At 47.1% G+C, this 24,878-nt stretch overlaps 4 protein-coding genes across 4 annotated transcripts; 1 reads left to right on the top strand and 3 right to left on the bottom strand.

The window, feature by feature from the left end:
* Positions 1-57: 57 nt before the first annotated feature.
* N7479_004746 (NCBP3 domain-containing protein) lies at positions 58-1,467 on the bottom strand (the record flags this gene model as incomplete). The annotated part of the gene is made up of 2 exons (XM_057252443.1): positions 58-1,299; positions 1,363-1,467. The coding sequence occupies 2 exons, from the start codon at positions 1,465-1,467 to the stop codon at positions 58-60; spliced, it is 1,347 nt and encodes a 448-aa protein (XP_057111768.1).
* A 1,311-nt stretch (positions 1,468-2,778) lies between these two features.
* Positions 2,779-4,807, top strand: N7479_004745 (putative glycosyl hydrolase; the record flags this gene model as incomplete). The annotated part of the gene is made up of 2 exons (XM_057252442.1): positions 2,779-3,661; positions 3,732-4,807. 2 exons carry the CDS (start codon positions 2,779-2,781, stop codon positions 4,805-4,807), a joined length of 1,959 nt encoding a protein of 652 aa, XP_057111767.1.
* Positions 4,808-9,061: 4,254 nt separating this feature from the next.
* Positions 9,062-10,015, bottom strand: flbD (putative MYB family conidiophore development protein FlbD; the record flags this gene model as incomplete). Its single annotated transcript, XM_057252441.1, has 1 exon — positions 9,062-10,015. The coding sequence occupies one exon, from the start codon at positions 10,013-10,015 to the stop codon at positions 9,062-9,064; it is 954 nt and encodes a 317-aa protein (XP_057111766.1).
* Positions 10,016-17,053: 7,038 nt separating this feature from the next.
* N7479_004743 (uncharacterized protein) lies at positions 17,054-22,073 on the bottom strand (the record flags this gene model as incomplete). The annotated part of the gene is made up of 3 exons (XM_057252440.1): positions 17,054-17,680; positions 17,735-20,342; positions 20,392-22,073. 3 exons carry the CDS (start codon positions 22,071-22,073, stop codon positions 17,054-17,056), a joined length of 4,917 nt encoding a protein of 1,638 aa, XP_057111765.1.
* Between the last annotated feature and the right edge of the window lie 2,805 nt (positions 22,074-24,878).

Here is a 24,878-nt window from a genome sequence, read left to right as displayed (position 1 = left end):
TGAAATCCCCTAACAATCAAGCAAATGCAACAGTTCTCAACTTATCGCTTAATCTATTCAGCTGAACATATCCTCAGCCCGACGACGACGACCGCCGCGTCCTTCTAGTGTATCTGAAAACAATTCCTTGCCAGCATTGGGGCCAGCATTGGTGTTATTGTTTGTGTCATCGCCGAACTTGGAAGGGAACAGCTCGCGCACCGACGCACCCCGGCCTTTAATCGACATACCGGTTGATGCTCCGCCACGGATGGCAAACCCTTGGTCTTCGGCAGCTCCACGAATGCGGGCGCCATTGTTGGTGGAATCAGGGAAGAGCTCAATGTTGCTGTGGCGTCTGTGCTCAGAGGCGCCTGGGGCAGAAGAAGCATCAAACGCATCTGACCGACGATGGTGACTCGGCTTGCTAGGCAATAGCTCCTTCTTGATGTAGCTGGATGTGGGCTTGTTCGGGAAAAGCTCGCGGGTTCCCGACTCGCTCGCGCCCGCGCCCGCGCTTGGGAAAAGCTCTTTATCCTTGTTCTGACGGCTGTATCGAGGCGACCTCTCGCGGAACCGCCTGCTATTATCACGACCACCCTGCTCGCCCCGAAGTTCCTCCTCCAGCGTGTCTCGTCCCGGAGACGCACTGCGATTCCGGAGACGTCCACTTGATCGGCCCTCCTCCTCTGGAAACAGGTCCCTCTGGCCACGGCCTCTGGGCTTTCCCCGAGCGCGCTCGGGTTCAGTGCCCACACTATCACCGTACATATCGGCGTTGAAGTCCTCGTCATCGGCGCGGTCTCGGCGGCGTCGGTGTTCCCGGTCGTCGAATCTGCGCCGGCTGTAATCGCCATCGCCTGCATCGTCGCTACGTCTCCTGTCTGCAAATTCTTGGCGCAGACGTTCTCGGGGATCGTGCTCGGGGTGCATGAGGTAGAAGCGGCTCTTTTCATGAGCGCGGGCTTGCTTGCGGTCCGACTTGACAGCCGATCGCACTTGGAGGACGGAATCAGGGTGGGAGGAGAGGACCTTTGCCGATCGGAGACGGAGAGGTGGCAGGGTAGACGCGTCTTCTTCCTCGGCGACTTGGGTGAGAGCTGTGAGGGCTTGGAGGCCAATTTCGGCGGAGGGGAAAATGAGGTTGGCGGATGTGTCGTCGATCCATTCAACGCGCACTGGTTCCTGTCCAGAGCATTCACGGGCGAACTGTTTGATATTTTCTGTGGTCATTTCATCGACGCCGCGAACATGCACTTTTTCGTAGACCGCTTCATCAGTGAGGGGGTCAAGGGTGGGTTCTTGGTTTGTGGTTGTTTCCTAGTACTCGACACACATTAATCGACAATCGATTACGACTATAAAGACAAAGAAAACACTTACCACCTGAATTGGCTCTGGCTGTGGCTCTGGCTCTGGTCCCAGGTCAAGGTCCATGTCGATGTCCATGTCCGCGGTAGGAGCTGAGGCGGCCCCGCTGAATGCCATGATTTGGGCTAGGCTGGATGAGTGGAAGGTTCAAATCAGATCTCAGCCAGCAATTCGAATGAAATTGGCAATTGAGGGGATAGGATTGAGCAATGCAAGGTGAAAACCGTGCCTGCGGTAGCTTGACTCTTTGTCCTGATAAGGAATAGCGTCCTTTTTCCGGGGAACACCAGTCATCCGGCAATATTAATCTCCCATGGACGTCTAAACGGCTAATTCTGGTTAAATGTTGAACCTGAGGACGGATTGCAAATGAACCAAAGGTTATTTGTTTTAACAACTCGGATAATCAAACAAAGAAGAGCGGTTGAAAGGATAGGAATGGGCACATGGTCTCTCGGACATTCTGCCATCAAAGGATGTCTCATAGACATGGAATTTGCTGGCTTACAACAGGACTAGAAAGGCCCAATTGAGGAAATTGTGAGTCAATGTTTGGCTATGGCAATACATTAAGTAAATGTAGCATTGCAAGAGGGTGGGAACCATCTTCCGACGAATCTGATAGACCATCCATGACCCGAATGATTTATCTCTCAGTGGATATAGTCTTCGCCAAGGTCATCCCGAGGTCATATCGTATGGGCTGATTCTATGTGGCAATTGCGGGTTGTGCTTGTTGGAATGAGGCCATGAATAGAGATCTGGTTAGAGCATGGTATATAGTAACCTTCTAAATGAAAATTCCGAGGAAAGTATGGTTGTACCTTAATGTGAAATATGAAGCTCGTTTGATATGGCCTGCAATGTACTATCCGGGGAAGCCCTAACATCTCCTCTTCTCTCCGACACTGCGTAAGCTCTATTTGAAACAGCTCTCTCTGTAGAACACTGCACTCTAGTCAGACATGACTTGAAGAACCCGATGACCATGATATAGCAACAGACAAAATATAGAACACCAGTTAGGTATGTATATATGTATATCCATTTCCTCTTTTAGAAGACGCGGGGTTGGGTTTTTACTATGTGGAAGTTAACTTTAGGCTAAACTCATGATGGAGCTACCTATGATCTTGAGGCGTTTAAAAGGTACATATCTCCACCGCATCATTTCCGAAACCTTTCAATCTCTCTCCAACAAACGAGTGTTGTTATTGGTACCTCATGCTGTGGATCCGGTAATTGTCATTGAAAATAGCCATGGCACAGCATCACGAGTGCATAGTGAGGGGTACACGCCAGTCCCTGAATACTTAATGCCCGACTCTTCCAACCAGACCGCTCATCTGTCCAGCACAAATCAACTCAAACCGGGCCAATTTCTTTCAGAAAACACCAAATTCACTGCTACCAATCGTTCATACCACAATGCTCTTCGCCGAGGACGACAAGCTCGTCTTCCGTTTCGACGACCACATCCTCTGGGTGCAGCCATGGGGCGAGAATGCCTTCCGCGTGCGCGCAACTAGACAGGCGACAATTCCAACAGAGGATTGGGCCCTCTCCTCCAAGCCCTCCAGCCCCAGCCCAACCATCGAGATCTCCGCTGACCAAGAAGCGACTATCACCAATGGCAACATCACAGCAACTGTGTCCCGCCGAGGCAAGCTCATCATCTACGACTCGAAGGGAAATAAACTCCTGGAGGAATATTCCCGCAACCGCAAAGACCCAATGGACCCCAAATGCAGTGCATTGGATGTCGAGGCCCGCGAGCTGCGTCCAATCCTGGGCGGCGACTACCACCTCACCATGCGCTTCGAGTCTCTCGATCACAAGGAGAAGATCTTCGGCATGGGCCAGTACCAGCAGCCCTACCTGAACCTGAAGGGTACAGATCTCGAGCTGGCGCACCGCAACTCCCAGGCCAGTGTTCCTTTCGCGGTTTCCTCCCTCGGCTACGGCTTCCTGTGGAATAACCCCGGCATTGGACGGGCAATTCTGGGAACGAATGTCATGAGCTTTGAGGCGTACTCGACCAAGGCATTGGACTACTGGGTTGTGGCGGGTGACACCCCCGCGAAGATTGAAGAGGCCTACGCCAAGGTGACCGGTTATGTTCCAATGATGCCAGAATACGGTCTTGGTTTCTGGCAGTGCAAGCTCCGCTACACAAACCAGGAGCAGTTGCTCAATGTTGCGCGCGAGTACCGTCGCCGCGAAGTTCCTCTGGATCTGATTGTCATTGACTTCTTCCACTGGAAGCACCAAGGAGAATGGAGCTTTGATCCTGAGTTCTGGCCCGACCCAAGTAAGTTATTCTCTATTTCTACATCACTTGAATAGCAAAGCATGCACTAACATCCAATCCTCAATTCCAGAGGCCATGGTCAAGGAGCTCAAAGAGATGAAGGTCGAGCTCATGGTCTCCATCTGGCCCACGGTCGAAAACGCCTCCAAGCACTTCCCCGAAATGCTCGAGAAAGGCCTCCTCATCCGCCACGACCGCGGCCTACGCGTAGCAATGCAGTGCGACGGCGACATCACGCACTTCGACGCGACAAACCCCGAAGCCCGCGAATTCGTCTGGAGCAAAGCCAAGCAGAACTACTACGACATGGGCATCAAAGTATTCTGGCTCGACGAAGCCGAGCCCGAGTACTCCATCTACGACTTCGATATCTTCCGCTACCAAGCCGGCAGCAACCTGCAGATCGGAAACACCTACCCTAAAGAGTACGCACGTGGATTCTACGAAGGCATGGAGGCCGAGGGCCAGACCAACATCGTCAACCTGCTGCGGTGCGCGTGGGCCGGTAGCCAGAAGTACGGAGCGCTCGTGTGGAGCGGCGACATCGCGTCGTCGTGGAGCTCGTTCCGCAACCAGCTCGCCGCAGGCCTGAACATGGGCCTAGCTGGTATCCCATGGTGGACGACGGATATCGGCGGATTCCACGGCGGAAACCCGTCCGATCCTTTGTTCCGCGAGCTGTTCACGAGATGGTTCCAGTGGGGAACGTTCTGTCCTGTTATGCGGCTGCATGGTGATCGCGAGCCGAAGCCAGAGGGACAGCCCACGGCTGAGGGAGGCGATAATGAGATCTGGTCTTACGGCGATGAGGTTTATGAGATCTGTAAGCGGTATATTTGGATCCGTGAGCAGATGCGTGATTACACGCGCGAGTTGATGCGCGAGGCGCATGAGAAGGGTACTCCTGTTATGAGGACTTTGTTCTATGAGTTCCCGGAGGATAAGCGGGCTTGGGAGGTTGAGACTCAGTATATGTATGGAGCAAAGTACTTGGTTGCGCCTGTCTTGGAGGCTGGTCAGCGTACCATGACGGTCTATCTGCCAGCTGGGGCATCATGGAAGTTCTGGGATGGTGTGTATGAGGGCGGTCGCGAAGTTGAGGTCAAATGCCCGATTGATAGTATGCCTGTCTTTTGCCGTCAATAGATGGCGGACTTAGGACGGAAGACTTGGCAAGCCATATCTCGTTTTTTTCGGTTATATAATTCTACTCTAAATTGTTGCCTCCAAAAGTACTATGGCTTGGAGCTAGCCCCCTCATTTTCTATTTCCCCTCAGTTTAGCTATGTTGGCAGCAGATCCCCCGCGCACGGTGAGCAAGGGATAATATCTCCTTCCAAGTTTGTACTAGATATCAAACATCCATAATGTATCCCTTCCAGCCAAGCCGCTGTTGCCGAATTTATCCCACCAGACTGCATAACCAATCAAGCGGACCAAAAGCTCGACCGCATTAGGAAGGACTACGTCAAATATCAAATACGAATTGCCGTGAAAACAAGCCCCTATCGCATATACCCGTAGACAATCGCCTCCTAAATATCAAACACCGATATTCCTTCTTGCCAAGTCGCCGTCTAGCACACTACTCCGTACTCCGTAAGCGTACTCCGCAAGGAGTGCATATCAATCAAGCCAAATCAAACGCCTCAACTGCATTAGGAAAGACTACATCAAATACCAATTGCCGCGACGAAAGTCCCTGTACTCCGTGCTCCATAGCCTATCCCCAATCCAAGAGCAATACTCGATGCCTCGGGCACCTAAACATAAAACAATGGCTACAAAAAAAAAACTCCACTTAAGCATCGAAGCCCATCGAAACTCAAAATCCCGATTGACGCCAACGTCGAAAACCTTCCACTATTCTAAAACAGACCAAAAAAACCCCTCCAAAAGAACCTTCAAATTAACCTCCAGTAAATAAAAAATATAAAAAAGGCCCCAAACAAGAAAGAGAAAGAGACTACCCCTGACAGAACCTCGAAACAGCCCAAGCCACCACCGGAGCCAGTTACCCAGAAAGGTAAATGAAGGCTCAATCCATGGGTTCCAAGGTTGGGTAGAGCGCTGGGAAATGAGGCTTAGGTATCGGGAAACCCCCGAAGAACGGGGGTTTGCAGGCTCTGACGGAGTACGGAGTACACCATACCCAGTCCGTAGATTATCAGGGGAGAAGGGCGAAAAAAAAAAAAAAAAGAAAAAGTCCACACTGGGCCTTTGTACCGACAGGCGGGTACCTTTCGGCGCTAGAGGTGATTTGGGGTTGGTGCGTGAGTGCACCGAGATTCTCCGTGGACCACTTAGGGGAGTGTATTCTGGGTGGCGGTTATTGCGGCTTTTGTGTAGATTAAAAGTATATTGCATATTGGCACTAGGTTGTTCATATGGAGTACTTGCTCCGTTATTATAGATTGATAATGTGCAATATACATAATGTATTATAAATCAGGGTCCATGGCAGTGGACCTCTAGGGCTGCCCAGCCCTGGAGATAGGGAGATTGAACCTCGGCAAATACGAAAATTCCAAGGTTGAAAGTAACATCCAGCATCCATGGATACTATATTCTCCAACCTTGGGAACGTCCCGCCGATCTCGATCTCGCACATATACTTTATAAGTAAAATGGAACCCAAAATTGAAGCACGGGAGGGATGACTCTATAGGCGATTGTGACTGTCGATCACGAGATCCGGGAGCTTGGAACACAACGGTTGGATAAATCCATGGATCAAGGTGCAACGTGCATATTCACATCCATGGATACGATCATGCTTGCATATAAACAGTCCAAATTAGTTACTCGTATTATGCTATATACCCCTGATCCTTCCCATGGTACATCGTACCTCGTACTTCTTACCTAGGTAGCTCGTATACTTTGTACTTTCCAACGGCTTAAGAAAATCCGATCTGGTCTTGGCGCCGTTTTCCATTTCTGTCATTGTGTGCAGGTGGCTGGTGGTGGTCAGGGCAGGCTCAGTGGCGAGTCGTTGAAACTTTGTTTTCCGTTTTGCTTTGGAAGGGAATTAGAGTTTTGTTTTTTTCTTGGGTTTTCTTTGTTTTTATGTAGTAAATGCTATCATATTCCTGTTTCTACATATAGTACTCTGTACGGAGTATGTAGGAATCAAGAATGTAAATCGTAAATCGTAAATCGAACCCGCCAGGGATACCTGGGTTTCCCGAGTCCTATGGTCCGCATATCTTTAGATCCACACAAGTAGGGCACCAGGTTAAAAGAATTCGAATTCAAAATACGTGGGAACCTGCAGATCCTTCACAATGCCATTGAGGTTACCAGTGTACTCCATACTCGGTACAGTGTACTACGTTCGACTAGAAGATAAAATATAAAATATACAATAAAATAAAATAAAATAATTTTCCAGTAATCACTTTTCTCCCATACAAATGTGGCTGGTATCCCATCACACAGACAGTCAATCTACTCAATCTGATTCGATAGACTGGTACACAATATCCGAATCACCTGAATAGTCCCAAGCTGAACAGGGGTGTAAGGAAGCGCTGGCATTTTCGCCATCGATGTGGAGCTGGAAATGATGATTTTCCGCAGACATGTGTTGGCGGAATAATCGAAATTCGATATAATAGACGATGACGGGTGTATAGTGGAAACCCCCATTCTCAAATAAAACAGAATAAAACAGAAACAATAATCCAAATGATCAAATAATCAAAATAATCAAAACGCTGAAACACAACCTCCTCAGATGATCTACTCCTGATCCCCGATCCCCAACCCCGAGCCCCAACCTCAAAACCCCGAAACAAGAAAACCAAATCTCAACGGTCAAAGACCCTACACAAAAAGCCTCGGGGAAACCGGAAAGCACAACCCGAAAAACCAAACACGGCTTGCATAACATGCACGAACACCTCCACGATCCATGCAAAACCGAACAAAAACCCACAGAGCCCCGCCGTTCATCCAGAAGACACAACCTACACTGCACTGATTGGCCATAAACTCCCAACGCTCATCCCCGTGGATCCGAGCGAGAAGTCACAACAATCTATGGGTACTCCGTACAGGTGTTTTCTGTGCGGGTAGGCGGGAAAATGCAAGGTGTATTGTGGCCTGGTTTGGAGTGGCGTTGGATAAATGTATATTATTATATTAGGGTCTGGAGATGGTTCGCCGTTCCCCCGCTCATAGGGTTTTTCGCTCTCGCTTTGCAATTTGATTTGAGTACATATACAATGTATACGGAGTTCTCCGTAATACTTAATAGTGGTGTGCACAGTATTAACAGTATTAACAGTAACTGTCTGTGTCTGGGGTTTGTCTTGGGTATCCCTTCCACGGCTGTAACTGTGCGCGGAATTCCGTTGTCAATCTACTTCCACATTAGGACGGGAGGGGTTGCGAGAGACCGTTTGATTTTCCATTTTCTCCTGCAGGCCCCGGACGAACCTCTCGAATAGACTTCTTTATTTTTTCTTGTGTGTGTCATGATCTAGGTCTGTGTTTTTTTTTTTTCTTGCCTGTCACTGTGCAGGGTGTTCATGGGTTATGCATTATGTACATGTACGTGTATATGCATTACATCACGTCTGGTGCTCCTTGTTCTGCAGGAAATACAGTATTTGTTAGCATCAGCATCGTGAATGTTTTTCCTGCTTTTACTAAATACAAATACCTACATCGTATATACGACCTATACTTTATACATATGCGCTATTTCACTACGTAGTCTGCAATGATACTACAATACTACAGATCTTCCAAGTTATTCGTACACCACGTTCCAAAACCTCAAACGGGTGGGTCCTTCCGTGCTTAGGCCCTGAGCTCCCTTGCGTCCCGTCCTCGTGAGCACAGCGTGTGCGCCATGGCGTATTCCTGGGAGAACGGGGGTCAACGGTTGGAAGCATATTTACATTCCCTGTGGGATCCCTGTCTATTAGAGAGGCTGGCTGGGTGTGGGAGTACAGTCTTGTTTTTGGTCTGATATGTACGACTTATACGGAAGGTAGGAATAGAGTGCTCGTATCCGATGTAATGTAGATATTATTATTGAAATCAATGCTAAAACAGGGTATTATGCCATCCCAAAAGTAGAGAGCCCAATCGCTCTAAACTGCCTAATAAATAATAGAAAAAAAAATTAGAAAAAAAAAATCATTCAACGTCGAACCGAGCTGAAGCCCAACAGTGGCAAGATCCGAAGCATGGTAATACACATTAAGAGTATACAAAAGAAAATCGTTATCCCTAGAGAACACAAAGGAGCTTTTGGCAAAAATGTACAGGAAGGGTTCCATTAACCCGAGCGTAAAGGGGAATCAACAATATAGAACAAAGGGGAAAATAGGAAAATAGAGAGAAATGAGAATCGTTAAAAAAAAATCATAAATGCAACGCTTTTTTTCAGTTGAGCAAGTTGTTCACTCCCATACGAGTGTCACGAGCAGGCTCAGGTCTGGAAATCCAAGACTTCGGCAAGTCCGTAGGCTGATGCCATGAGGCCAAAGTAGGCTGATGACCCATCCAGCGTTGCGCAGAGGCAATCTCTGACAAGGACTCCAAAGACCGAGGTGGATAGCTAGGCGAGTCCTCTAGCACATGCACACTGGGCCTCCTGATCTCATACTGCGAACGCAAATCCACAGGCAAAGGCAAGAGCTGTGGAGAGGGGAAAGTGCGGGGTGAAGAAGAGCAGACGGAGTTATGATCCGAGACCATAGAAGGCGGCTCGCACGAGGTACCATGTGAGGCCTCTGAGAAAGCCGGCGAGGTGAGGGGTGTTTCGATCGGTCGGTTGATAGAGGGGAGAGTGTAGATTGGTGAGAGTTGACGGGCGGAAGCCATAGACGGTCTCCGAGAGTGTGAGTATTGTTCAGAGAGAGCGGACTCGATAGACTCCGTCCAGGAAGGCCGCGAGGAAGAAGAAGAACTGGAGAAGCGGGAGCGGGATGGACTCATTGCTGAGGCGCGGGCGTAGGGAGGCTCGATGCGGCCTGTATAAGTGCGGGAAGTGGTGGGGGTTGACAGGCCGCGCTTCTTCCGGTTCATGCTTCCGTTCCACCAGTTCTTGACTGCGTTGTCGCTGCGGTTACCGAGACGGCGGGCGATCTCTGCCCAGCGCTTTCCCATTTCGCTGACCATGCGCTCGATCATCAGGCCCTCGTCGGCGGAGATGGGTTCTCTGTTTAGTGAGGGCTTGAGATTTTGGTGGAAGCGCTCGCGACATTGCTTTGGGGAGCGGTAGTGCATGTGTTGGGAGATGCGGACCCAGTTGTTTGGACCTTGTTCGCGGACTAGTTGGGTGAGGAGTTGGTCTTCCTCTGGGACCCAAGGACCACGACGGTGTGAAGCAGGCATTTTGTAGATGAATATTTGGTAGTTGATAGTTTGATATAGTTGGTATAGATGGGGAGAGGTAGAGATAAGAGTGGGAGAGTTTTGAAAAAAAAAAAGTAGAATATAAAGATTATAGATATAGGATGTCAAGTTCTTATAAGTACCAGGGGGACGGGTCAAGAAAAATACACAGGTCCCGCTATGGAAGATCACGATCCAAGATCTCGGAGCTGACAGTTCGGAATAATACATAAAAGGGAAGATTTAATTTAGAAAAGAATATTCAGAAATATATATTTAAAAAAAAGTTATAAAAAACATATAAAATCATATATAAAATATAAAAAATACAAAAATACTCAAAAAAAAGAAACCAAAAAAAGAAATAAAATAATACAGACTATTGTAATCTAATAGATCGTGGGGGGAAAAATGCTCCGTTGGGGATCTTCAGTACCACCCGGGAATTCGGGCTGAGGAAAGACGCGTAAAACAAAAAAAGATCGGAGTGATCGACCCTGAGCCCCGTTACTGGAATTCCAAATAATCTGGCGCTAACAGGTTTTTTTTTGGATTCCCATGGTCATGGTAATAGAGAAAAAGCAACTTCTTCAGTTATAGTTATAGTTATAGTCTATATAGCCTATATAGCCTATATAGTTGATATAGTTCATATAGTTCATGTAGTTCATGTAGTTCATATAATTGAAGATAGTTCCAATGTATAATACATATCTCTTTTTTTTAACCAAAGTACTACAAAGTATCATATATCATATATCCAAACAATGTAATATAATTAAAACAAGTAGAAAGGGGTCAGCCAAAAACAGCCAGGGGCAGATCTATCCGAGTGACAAGCGGTTAGACGTCCCAGATTCCACTCAGCCAGCCACCTGGGCATGCACAACACTTCTCCAACTCGATTCAATCCGATCCAATATCCAATCGGGCAAATCGGAGATTTCATTGGTTAGATCTAAGTTCATTTTCACTATGATCCACGGTGGAGTGGAGCGGAGTGGACCAGGATAGCATTTTTTTTTTGACAAATTTGGTCTTTTCGGCCTGTGTCCGTGAAGAGGTAAAAAAAAAATTGTATAGAAATCTACTAATCAAATATGGTTATATTATCTATCCCTTTTTTTTGGTTTCAATAGTATGGGGAAATCGGTGCCTCCGTGCGATGACAGGAAGCTTCGACCCCGAACAACACCGAGCTATCCCTGAAGACCCAGATCGGAGTTAGCATTATGTTTGAGTGTTTTTGGACCTTTTCTACGTTTACTTTTTTTATATATATTTTTTCTAATTTTTATACATTTTTTACATATCCCACATCTTGATACTATTGGCTTGAGATTGGTATGCCTCGTAGGCTGCCTTCTAGGTCAAATGTGAAACTTGGTTTTCCCGATCAAGATCGAGATCGAAGTTCGCTTAATGTATACTAATTTATATAAATATAAATCCCATTCCAAGGAAAAAGACTCCGTACGATTTAAAACCCCCGCATGGACCACCTGCCAGCTGTCACTGACAGTTGCCCGTGGATCCATGACGCCGTGAGAAAAAAAAATATGTATATAATTCAAAATTGGTATATTAACGCCGAAGCCAAGGGAGGGAGTACTATAGATGCGGGACGTGACGTTATATGCCCAGATATCTTTTTCAACCCGGAGTTATCGCAAGTGACTCCGTATATAGATCAATCTAATTTCTGTTCCCCTTTTTCCTCCACAAACTATTTCCAGTCTAAACACTGGTGTACCAGAAGAATGGATGCATCGAAAGAGATCGGGGATCAAGAGAAGTTTCCCAGTCCCGGTTAGGCATGTCGCAGCTGAGATCTTCGGTGGAAACCGTTGAAACGCAAGCCACACCTTTTTTTTTGCTTTTCTAGATGGTATACTTTGGACTGTAAAGAATATATACAAAGTACTGTAATTTAAATGCTCCAGGGGTATACCCTTACATGCAAGGATATTGATTGGTCCCCCAGTATTTGTCATTTATTAGTGGGACTGCCAGTTTAGTTAAGGATAGGCAGACTCCTAGAATCTTTAATCTATGTTCATTTAATCTATTCTATTCCATAGAAATTTATACATTGCTTCGAAGAAAACTATCTATAGATTTTAAAAAAGAGTGTGGAGTAGGATATTAATTAATTCCCCCCTTTTTTAAACTTGTTTTTCTGGGGTGTGAAACATTCTAAAGAAAAGTATGTAGGATACATAAGTAGAAAAGAAAATAAAAAGGGAAAAATGACCTTGTGTAGCCATGTGGACAACTCCTCGTGTGTGGGCAGCCAGATCGGATTTCCATACTCCTGGGAAAACCGTTGCTGAAAAGGAACCCGTCGTCCTGGAATGCAACATCGACTAGGGTGTACCCGAGATTGGACCTGTCACTTCTTTTTTTAAAAAAAAAAGAATTTTCAACTTTTAATCTATTTACCGTTTACTCAAGGTAGACTATTGTTCCCCTGTTCGCCAATCAGAGACACGGCAAGTATTTGAGATATATCCCTGTCGACATGCAGGGATCATCGCTGATCACGTAGTCCCGTGCACTCGAGTTTAGATCGGTGTTTTGACTGATTGAGAGGTAGTTTATATAAAAAAAAAGTGAAGATTCTAGAATAGATAGTAGGTATATTTGATATAGGAATAACAGTAGAATGTTAAAATATCTTCCTAAATACACTAAAGCACGTAAAAGACACATATTGAAGCTCATCGGGGTACCCGTCACTAAGTCTAAAAGTGGAGCGAACGGTCTCGCAGCTGTTTCCTGACTGTCGGGCCTTCCGCATGGCTTTGAGGGTCCAAGCATTTTCCCCCTTTTCGCCGTTTGGGTCACGTGGTGACAATATATTGTATCCTATTTGGGACTTATTAGCGAAAAATTCGCTAAAGTACGCTTAAAGTTATGTAGAGGCTATACAAAGTACATTGACATAATTTGATAGGTACTTACCCTTTTAGGTAAGTACTGGTAAGTACTTTTGTTCTTTACTATAACCCATGATCTTCGTTACAGTAAATACTCTATACATATGAAACACATATATAGATGCTAAGATTTGAATTTGAATTTGATTTTTGCCTTTCAAGATTTAAATCGGAGAATGTGTTGGGATTGGAATTTGAATTTGCTCCAAAGGCCATGACACTGCAGCCTGAACGGTGATTGGTGGGCCACCTTCTCGGGCTTTAGATGTCGGGGACCACTCGTATGGTGCCCGATCTGTGGGAAACCGTTTGGGTCTACGCATTATACTCCAGATTTTGAAAATAGATAGTAACACAGATGAATTTGGTATTAACTACCTTGTACAACATATAATACGAGTCCCCATTATCCTACATATATAGAGTACATTGTAAAAAAAAAAAACCAATATATCAAAAGCTTGAAGGTATGATGGAGAACGGTAAGGGGAGAACGGGCCAGATGAAGGCCCCGCTGAAAGATCCTGACGCGAACTTTGGCAGATCCAGTTCTTGATGCGTTCCTGATGTGTTCTTGATCAACGGATCTCCCTAAGCTTGGAGCTGACATGTGCAAATCTTCCTGAAACCAAGTACTTTGTATTTATTAATATAACCAACATCCTATACTACCAAGTCTGCAATGCAAAATTCAAACCCTATCTATCCCGTCTAAACTCAATCGTTACCGAGAAAAGTACAAAGAAACCCAGTCATTCGGGATTTATATTATTCTTCATACTCCGTACATGGAAGTAAATAGACAAAGCCCTAACTTCCAAAATGTCACCTTGAAACACCGTGGGTCAAACCGCCATGGTCAAAGCACACCAGGGCCTTTTCCAGACCAGAGGGGCGAGTGTCAGAGTGGAACCTAAAGCACGGCAAATACCATAGCAAAAGAAAATCAAAATCAAAAAATCTCATCTCTCCACAACTCATCCCCAGCCCGAAGATTTCCCATAGTGCATCTAGACAAGCGAGATGGGGCGCAATCTATAAAGAGTCCAGAGCCCACTCTGTTACTTCTTTGAGCCGCGTTTCAGGGGAAAGGTGAGACTAGCATCTTGTGGGCTTGTGGGCTTGCAGAGAGGGCTGTGAAAGAGGGCAGGGGGCGCGCGTGACGCAACGGCCACCCCGTTTGAGGCTTGTTGGGCTTACGGATTATCGTTAGTCGATGGGGTAAGATCGAGGGTCTCGCTCTCGCTCTCGGGACTGATGATCGTCACTGCCAAGGTGGGCTATAGTACGCGATGCAGATTGGATGAGATTTCTATTCTGTTCACGCACGTGATCGGTAAGAGGGTTTATCTGGAGTCGTGCTGGTTTCTTCGGGGGAATATACAAACAGATGTAAACGTCAAATAATGCCTTGCGGAATACATTCTGATATCTTGCACGGATAATCTTCAGTCTTTTATTCTGACAGGCGCTGAAGAAATTCACTGGAATTGCCCATACAAACATACCCATGACCATACCCCCGATTAGGCCTTACAAAAGTACCGCCCGATATACTATAACTCCGCACTATTACCTCGATATATCTCCGCATACGGAGTTAAATATTAATATCTTATTATAACGTAGAATATACGAAAAACTCGGTATCCAATAACCCCTCGCCAAACACCCCAAAGCCACAATTACCCATCTTCGGTTCTACGTAAAAATTTCCCAGCGGCTAATCGACCGATCCAACGCCCCAAATCTCCGGGGCGCCCTCTCCACCCGCGCCACACCACTCACAACGCTCCATAACCGACTCAGCTATGTTGGTACTCTCCACTCACCTCCACCCACACACGGACATAGCCACCGATTGACATGACACACACGGGCTTAATCACAGACGGCACTAACCACACGCGGGATTAACTACAGGCGGAAGGGGACCCGGGGGATTCCAAGGGCTGGTAGATATGATACCGCACATGGGAATGTGGGAAGTGGATTCCGGATTCCGGGCTTGCAGTTGATTCTCTCGTGGGAGTTGGGGTGTGAACGGGTTTGGGCAGAGGTGGGCTTAGGCAACGGGCTTACTTGGCTGAGACGGAAATTGGTAATTGATAGTGCGGTGATGTATGGAGTAAGGGATTTGGGGGGTTATGTATTGGGATTTTGATGTAGGGATACGAGGGTGAGGGGATCCTGGAGGGTGGGATTTGATTTTTGGGATTTCTTTTGGGAAATTCATTGTGGTTATTGTTGTTTCTTTGCTTTTAGATGTTATATCAAACGGCTAGATCTAAGTTCGTTAATTATAATGTAACATGGTGATATGTATGTTACAGAGTACGGAGTACATCATAGGTCGTACTCCATACATCTTGGTTTTCATCCAGGACTATTCTATAGAACCTATCAAGCTATGAGATTTCCTTGTTATTCCTTATCTCGGGATACTCTGGTTCCTATACACTCACACTCCACCTAGATATACACTTTAAAAACCACCCCAGTTCGATCCACATCCCACCCGATCCCAAATCCCAAACCCAACCCTCGAAACTCATGTAAACAACCATGTGGTAATCAAACAGGCAACCCGCATCTAAAAGACGGCTAAACACATACATTTGATCCCCGAGGTGAAGACGAGCATGTGATGGAATAATAGAGAAAAGCCACGCCACATCTACCGGGGTATTTGCATATGTGATGGATATCTCGATACGGACGATGGCTGAACGCCCATTTCTACTTGCATGCTTGCATACACCCGTACGCCGTACTGTCCAGTCGGTACATGCTGGTCAGTCGGTGCGTGCTAATCCAGTGCGTACTAATCCAGTGCATACTAATTCAGTCAGTGCGTACTCCAGTGCATACCGGTCAGTGCATACCAATCCAGTCAGGGCGTATGTACACTGTCGAATAGCGTAATGGGTAATTCGTACCGTGCAAGTTCGGCGTGATGTAATGTGCAACAGAGCCGAAGACGTGCGTGCTTTTGCTTATATGCAGATATCCTGATTCAGCCTCCGTCACGCTTGGTTTTGATTTTTTTGGTTTTGGGGCTGGTGGGTTCTAGACCTAGATCTAGACCTGGAATCTGGAACCTGGATCTAGACAACGTTTTAACGGGGATTCGGGGATTCTGGGGTTAGATTGTGGTTGCTACATCATCTCTCTGCACGGCGAGGGATGGAGTGCATTCAATATAACATAGGCTTAGATTGTAGGATTCTGAAATTTGTTCTGTTATTAGTCTCATTCTGGGGTCTTTGACACTACACTACGGAGTACATATTTCTTTGTTAAGATCAGCCAGTTAATATCAAGGCCCATATATACAAGTACAGTATTGATTGGATATTGGTGTCTCGGGGCCACAAATTCATCAATTCATGTCTTGGATTCTGACTGAAGTCTAGAACAGACATAGACCCTATTGGTTGCCTAGGGAAGGCACTCATAGACATGGATTTCCAGGGCTGAGGACGTGCATGTGGCTTGGGGATTCTGCATATCGCAGTTAGGGGCTAAGTAGCAGCGGGCATGGATCAATCGAGAGCCGTATGTATATGTATCCTAGATGAGCGGATGTGATCATACTGCGTCTAGATATGTAGGGGATAGAGCTTACCATAGTGTCCAATAGTACAATATTCATCTGCATTATTGAAATTCGGTTAGAATTAGTAGAGGAGACGGTAGGTCGATAATAGTTGTGATAGCCCTGTTCTGCTGTTCAGTTTATCCATATCCAAAAACACCCAAAACTACAGATCGTATGCATATCCAGTAAACCCGGAATAAATGTGGACATAAAACGCCTGCCCAAAAAACCATCCGACAGGCCATCTCTTTCGTAAACGTTCCCAGTATACGTACATGTATACCCCACAAAAAACCACATGCAAAAAGTAAATTCATTACATAAATGATCCAGCCCAAAAACCCAGGGCCGGAGGTAGTAGGAAGGTAGATTCGACCCAGATGCAAAAAAAAAACAAGTCCAAGAAGGAGAAGGAAGAGAGAAAGAGACAGAAAAAGGGGGAAAGGTAAAATGAATCAGGAAAAATCGCTCAAGGGGTATATTCGCAGTGTGTGCACATCATAACCAGATATCACCTTCTTCGCCGTTAACCCATTGCGCCCAGACAGCCTCATAAGCATTCTCGAGATCGCGCACCCAGCGCGCTGTATCGAAGAGCTTATTCTTATAGCGGTCCCGGAACAGCATCTGCCGTATATCCACTAGCCGGCCGCGGGCATAGCCCTCGTGACCAGAGTACTGCAGATCCAGACACAGGCGGATAGCCTTATTCTCGTAGTCTTCATCGGAGGAGGCGATGAGATCTTCACGGGCGCGCTGGCCAGCCTCAGAGTTGGGGAGCGCGCTACTGAGAATACTGCTCGCCATGCGAGAGCACATTTTGTACTTGTAGCGCGGGAGAGTAAGTAACGGGGTGCCGCTCCAGAGGACGTCTGTAGCTGTGGTGTGGGCATTGCATTCTGGCGTGTCAAGAAACAAGTCTAAGATCTTCGCTCGCGCGATGTGTGTGTTTTTTGGGGCTACATCTGTGAAGATGATCCGGGATGCTGTCTCCTCGCCAGCCCAGGCTTTGGCGATATCTCGCAGATTTTGTTCGCCTGTGTCTGGGAAGCGGAGGAGCCAGAGAACAGCGTTGGGGATTCGCGCTAGTATGCGCAGCCATGTTCGGAACGTCGTAGGTTCAATCTAGAAGGGGGTTAGTTATGTTGTTTGGGAGCGGGCGTGGCAAAATAGACTGACCTTGTACAACTGATTGAAATTACCCAAGATGATAGTATCGTCATTCAACTTGGGGAATAGTTCTTTGCGCATTCTCCAGCGCCGGGATTGCTCTTCCTCCCATGATACGTGTTTTTCGCCAGCATCAGGGGCACTCTGTCGGTGATCACAGCAGAAAAAGGTGTCGCGGGTAAAAACAATCTTCTCGCCGTAAACCCAGTCTTCAAGTTCCTCGCCATTGTCTTCTTCCAGGAGACGGTCCTCGATCCGTGTTGTGCGTCGGCCGGGGCTCAATGTCTCCGGTGGAATAGAAAGTTTATCAGCAAGGATGTAGTCGCACCACTCTGCACCGAGGGTGCCAGCAAAGCCCATGAATGACATGTGAATAGGCGCGGGACGTGCAGCGAAGACCTCATTTCGGGCACCTCGTGTGTAGCCGTTCAAGTTGACCAGGATGTGAATCCCATCCGCAACAATCTGCTGAACTAGTCGATCGACCGGCCATCCACTCGCATCGTAAAATACGGGAGCCTCTTTCTCAATCTGCTGGCGATGGACTGATTTGTCACTCGGGGTCGTAGCGTAACAGTATGACTTGACGCGGGAGGGATCGTGCAGCCCAAACACAGACTGCATAAGATGTGCGAGAGGATGGTTGTTGAAGTCTGATGACACATAACCAACTCGAAGGAACGGAGTAGGCGGAGACGGTGGAGGGAAGACAGTATTTGGCAGCCACGGGAGTCTCAGTGTGGATGTTGAAATTCGCAGTCCATTGCGCTCGGAGATCTGACGAATTTGCTTCGCCGACAGGGGACAAGTGAAGGTATGGAAAGGCAGAACGGTAGGTGCGTTCGGGGCAGAAAGAGCTCCAGGGAGTTGAGGTCGACGATACTTGGAAAGAGGATAATCTTTGCCGAAGACATAGCGATCTTGATACCACTGCCAGGTGAGAGAGCGGATAGCTCGCTCGATAAGTCGTACAATTCGAGACCCTTCCCATTTCTTCCCTGCCCACGACTGGAAAATCTTTGTTAAAGACATGCGATGACTAGAAGCAAAGCGAGTAGACTCCAAAGCAGGGGCCAGTTGCAGGCACAATTGCTCCGCCGTGCTCGCAGTCAACATGCCGCGGCCCCAATATTCGCCTTCTTTGAGCTGTCGGTCGACAATGTCCACTACCCGTTTGATCCATCCAGAGCCCGTGTCTGTGCCGAGGGAATCCCGAAGCATCCCTTTTTCATCAACATGCCATCGATCTCGGAAGCCACGGGCGTTGACGACGCCACCACGACCAACCCAGTTGCAGACAGAATTCAAGGCATTTGCTAATCCGCAAACTGCCTCGGCAAACTCGGGATTTACCTTAACAGCGCGCTTGTAGTATACAATGGCATCGTTGACCTTACCACTATCCTTGACAGCATTGGCTAGGTTCGCCAAGGCGATATCGAAGTTGCCATCAAACCGAACCGCTTGCTCGTACATCTTGATGGCGGCGTGGAGCTGCCCGATGTCCTTGAGCAGACTGCCGAGATTGGTATACAAATGGGCATGTCGCGAATCAAGTTGTAAGCCATAATTGTAGTATGCCAAAGCGAGGGATATACCACTCCCGGGGACCACTCCGGGGATCTCAACGTGGTGCTGAGTCTCACCAGAACGCGCTAGCCCTCTTGCCGGCGGATTGTTTTGAATGCCAGCCAGCAAAATGCCAACATTATTGGCAGTAGATGGGCTAGGCTGAAGGGAAAAGGATAGATAATAGAGGGCCAAAATATCCCGGACACCAGGGGAAGACCTGGTTGCTCCTGAGGCACCCACGCTGGACATGCCATCTTGGTAAATTTTGGCCAATGAAAGCAGAGAATTGCTAGTAGTGGAAGTGGCTGCATTGCGAGCAATACCTTCCGGGACATACTGAAGCCCTGGCGGCATACCACTTGCCGGGAAAACAAGTTTAGCTGTTTTCGATGCTGTATCGGGATAGAGTAAAATGCTCTCCTGAGACTCATTCTCGGATTGAGGATATACATTACTCGCCCCGCTAGAAAAGGCAGCGAAAATCTGTTTGATGATGCTTCGGATGCCATGTCGCCTTCGACCAGCAGCGATGAGAACGGCATCCTCAAATGCAGCTGCAGCACCTGCATTGTCACCAAGGCCATAGAGCATATTACCTTTGGCATGGACTAGAGCTAGCATTCTCCCGTTCTCCGCACCTGAAATTGCATACCCACTGGTCGCAAAACCAAGAGGTTTGGCCTCCGGCGAAACAGGTTCCAATCCCTGTGTTCGTCCCATGTCATCATCATACTCGAAAGACGCTTTGTCGTACATGCACACATCGGACATGTTGCTCTCAGCGTCACTCTCGGGTTCGCTAGCGTGTTCATCTGTCTTAAAGCAATCGCCGTCTTTAGGGTGACGAAGGGAACTTTGAACAAAATCAATAATGTTGACAGCTTCCTTGCCTCTGTGGCTACTGCATAGTAAGCCAATCAGATGTTCGACAGCCTCAAAGAAGCTCGGCCGTAGTTGCACGGCGCGCAGCCAGTGTTGCGAAGCCTCCTCTCTGCGATCGAGTGCCAGCATGGTGGCAGCAAGATTGGAGATAGCTTCCACGTGTCTGGTACTTGTTAGCATCAATTATCATACAGCAACGGTATTTCACCTACGTCGAGTCACGAGCTATGATCCTGGAGTACCATCGTACGGCTTTGTGATAATCACCCAAGCCATAGGCTAAACAACCCCCAAGAAGCATGCCGTCAATCCATTCCCAACGGCTTTCTGCACACAAGTCAGACAGCATTGACAAAGCAGATGCAGCATTAGACATAGGCGAGCCCTCATTGAAAAGAGAGCCACGAGCCCTGGTGAAAGGCGACACTCCTGGAGTACCGCTCGCATCACGCAATCCGAGCATATGGGTATCGGACCCTCTGCTATGCACGAATTGATTTAAAGATGGGCGGCGAGTGTTGGCACGAGTAAGAGATATAGGATCATTCGATCCATGGCCGCCTACGGCATCAAGTTTCTGGCGTTGCAAGTCATATTGACTAGCCGGGTAACTGTTGTTGCGTGTAAGGTCGGGTGGAGGGGCTTGTGAAAAGTCAAGACCTGGTTGCCGTGGAGGCTTGGGGTAGATACTCGGCTTCAAGAATCGGGGGTAGCCCTCAGCGGCAGCGTTGCTAATGCTGTTGCGGCGAGCCTGGTGGATGGTTGCGAGCAGGTCGACATAGACGGCGTGAGCCTCAGATAGGACCTTCTCCTTGAAATCCGCATTCACTACTACTGCAGGACCTGGAGGTTGGAATCCATGTAGTGATGGGCGGCTTGGCCAATTTGTAGGCTCATTGTTCGATGGCGGTGGGAGGCCTGACACAGAGCGGTTGGCTCGGGTGTGGAAAGGTAGTTGGTCAGAGTGACGTGGTGGAAAAAGAGGTTTCATCAAAGGATCCTGAGTAGGCAAACCAGACATGGAGTGGCCCCATGGGAGCCCCGAATCTGCGTGGCTGCCTAGCGGAACCTGAGCTTGGTTAAAGGTTGGCTGGTTGAGGTCATAGAAAGACTGGCTCAACTGCTTTGTAAAAGGCACCGGAGATTCAAAACGCGCATCACGAAAGGCCGCAGGACGGTATGGGATGTAGACTCCATCCGGCCAATATGGACCGAATGGCCCAGTACCCGCCGAAGCAGTTGGTCCGAGACACGATTGTAGGGTTGCCGGTAGGACTGTGGGCACATATTGCCCATTCTGTAAGAGAAATCTCTGGTGCATAGGCAAGGACTGGTTCAACATGGAGTCAACACCCGGAGGATAATTGACAGGACGAACCCAGCTCGTCCCATGCACATCTTGAACGACTTCTCCTGCAATTGTATTGCCTGCGGGGTCATTTTTGAAGACCGGGGGAAAATTCATTTGTTTTGTCGCCGACTGGTCTGACATGAGCTGCCAGTTCTCAGACTGCATCCCTGGTTGAGCGGAAATAAACTGGCCTGGTTCCATCGGCGAAACCAAGATGTGCTTGGACGCTGGTGGCTGAACAGTATCGCCGAGGGACCCATCATACCCCGCAGCCAAAGTTCCGTTGGGGGTTTTCCTTCTTAAGGAGTGTTCGGCCCCATTTGCGCCAGAACTATAGCCTGAGCCATCGCGGGGATCGAAGCGTTGAACGGGATGAGGTAGTTGGATGCGCGATCGCGATATTGGATTGAAGAAAGGTTTGGAGGGGTCGTTGCGTACGGGGAGTTGTGAGTCGTTCGCATCGTACATGTGTTGATTGGTGTCAGTGTGGTGGTGTATGCGGTGCGGTTGACCCGGGGGAAATGGTGCGACGGTCGGATACATATTTGCGATTATCTCTCCTTGATCCAAGGACGGGATCGGAATACCTTGAGGCCGACCAGCGACAAGGGTATTACCGGATACTCAACACGTCAATGGAGTCTCAACATTCAACAAGCATCCTTGTAACGTTTCCGACACCTCATTATGTGAAGCCAGTCAAGCCAAGTCTAACCAGTTCAGCCAGTGCGGCCTTTGGGGTGCAAAAACCAAGGATTTCAGGATATCGTCATCGACTGTGGATAGAGAGAAGTATGTGTGATAAGAAGGAAGGCGAATAGAAAATTAAAAAAAAAAATTTTTTTAAGAAGATCAGACACGAAGATCAGAGACGCAAGGGAGACAGAATGTCCAGCTCACGATGCTGGCGTCCGAAACGGCCAATAGAAGGTAATCTTGGCAAGTGCGAGGGGTAGATCAATAATGGAGGGCCATTAGATGGAATTATATGATTTTTGAACTTTTGGAAGGTATAGGTTAGGAGAATAAAGAGGAGAGGGGAGAGGAAGAAGAAGAAAGACAAGGAAAGTCAAGTCGAGAAAGAACGTGAAGGTGAGAAAACGCAAAACCCGGGAGTGGACACGGTGGATTTAGGTGGGGGATTAGCAGGTTTAGTATATAAATGATAATATAAAATACATAGAAAATAGATATAAGATATTTAGAAGTTAATATATAGAAGATACATCAGAACATATTTAGATACTTTCAATAGTGTCTATATATATATAAGTTATATATATTCTATATATGTTCTATATAACTATTCCCTCTCTCATCCAAGTATCTACAAAGTAATCCCAATATCCAACATATCCACTCGATCCAACGGCTCTCCATAAATGCAATGCTAGTGGATCATTGGTTCCATCACGGCGACTAGTGATGGATCGGTGACGCCCCCGGTGATCGAGTCGAGCCCGTTCTCAGTTTTTGTGGGCTTAGAGACTTGGCTGAACCTAAGGAAATTGAAGACTTCAACTTGTCTTACTGTTAATATGTCTCCCTTCCCACATACTGGTCTGAATACCTAGATAGCCGCCAACATCTTGTCTTTACTTTCTTTTTTCTTTTTTTTTTACTTTCCCTCTTTTCTTTTTTTCCCTCTTCCTCTGACAGACGCGGCCCCCTGTTTGTTGGCCCTCCGATCCTTTCCTATCCAGGATTATTCTGGGGTTGCTCGCAAGCATGTCCACTACAATCCCTGCCCTCATTTCTTACTATTTTCATTTTTTCCCTCTTTTTTCGAGGCTGTTGATTGGTACTCAAGATCACATACAATATATACAGCGCACGGTGTGCATTACTATAATATGGAGGCTTAATACTATACAGAATGTTCGAGCTAGACCGGTTGTTTTTCAAAAGTCAACATGTCATAGGTAGAGATCGACCAACTCTCCACTGTGTATCGCATCCTGTCTTGGCTTGCACAACGTTCCTGTACGGCATGCGGGTCGGGTGGTACACTGAAGTATTTTGGCAAAGGGCATACTTTGTACATACAACATACTATCTTTTCCCAACAATATCAAGAAAAATAGAATCAAAAAGAGAAATTCATTCCCTTCGTATTAGACCAATATCTATATATATATCTTCTATCACACATCAAAATGGATCAGCCCCCCACTTCCATTGTGGATGAGCACGCACATCGCCTTATCAGGAGGATCCTCGGTGGAGAAAAGATATTAATTTCGCTACATTCTTCATTTTATTGACTTCGTATATGGTCTATAATTATTCTCACACGCCTCTGGCCTACGAATACGATGTGCGGATAACATGCAAAGTCCTAAATTCTATATTTCATTGGTGCCTCGCGCTCGGATACTTGTTGGCTCGAAGGCTCTGTTTGGTGTAGCGGCCGTTGGGTTGTTTCAGACTCACACAACTCAAAGATGCCGGACAGGGCTATTTACAGCGTTTGGTGTAACGCCTATCCATGAGACTCTCTATGCATACTAGGTATCCATGTTAAATTATACATTGTAAATTGTAAATCCCTACCGCACTATGTAGACAACTTCCTTGTCGTGGTAGAGGTTTCATTCGGAATATATATATCACACCTTCAAAAGCAATGAAACTTAAATTATGGGTAGCTGTAGACTAGCCTAGCCTCAAACAGCCAGGTAGTCATATCATATCAATATCAAATGGAGCACGAAGAGTACTCAGGTGTCAATAACATCGCGTCGCATATGTACATGCATGCTGGCAGCCCGCATGCAGGGGAGCCTGGGCTGTGTTAAGACGTGGTGAGAATACCAAAAGTACACCGCCACTGAAGGGTCCGAGTGTGTTGAGAATTCATAAAGCATAATTAATAATTGGTAGAAATGGGAAAAAAAAGTGATAATCAGAAATTTCTTGATTGAAAACTAGCTAAGACTACAGCCTACGAAAAGCAGAAATAATTCTCATCTGCAAAGAGATGTAGACCCGAAATATGGATCACTGTACCCACGAAGACAAGTCTCCAAGGATACCGCGATGAGTAATGGGACTGATTTTCTCTTCCTCACTTAAAATAAGCCTATACCACGTTTTTGATATGATCAAACCCCGTAGGGAAAGAACAGTAAGGGCCAGAGTGTTGTGAGGGTTCCATCCAAAAGAACGGACTGTCGGCTGCGCCGGGCATAGCCTTCCATTATTCTCATCGCCATAGGAATGGACGGGAGGATGACGAGAGGAGTTGGGAGAGAGAAAGGAGAATATACAACCGGAAAGGAACGAGAAAAAAAATAACAAGCAGCGAGGCTCATCAATTTGTTCCAATCGAACACTCGCGAATTAGTT

Source organism: Penicillium vulpinum (assembly GCF_028829585.1).
Source record: "Penicillium vulpinum strain IBT 29486 chromosome Unknown utg000002l_segment0_segment0, whole genome shotgun sequence".
Lineage (NCBI taxonomy): Eukaryota > Fungi > Ascomycota > Eurotiomycetes > Eurotiales > Aspergillaceae > Penicillium > Penicillium vulpinum.
This window is presented reverse-complemented; position numbering and strand designations above follow the sequence as displayed.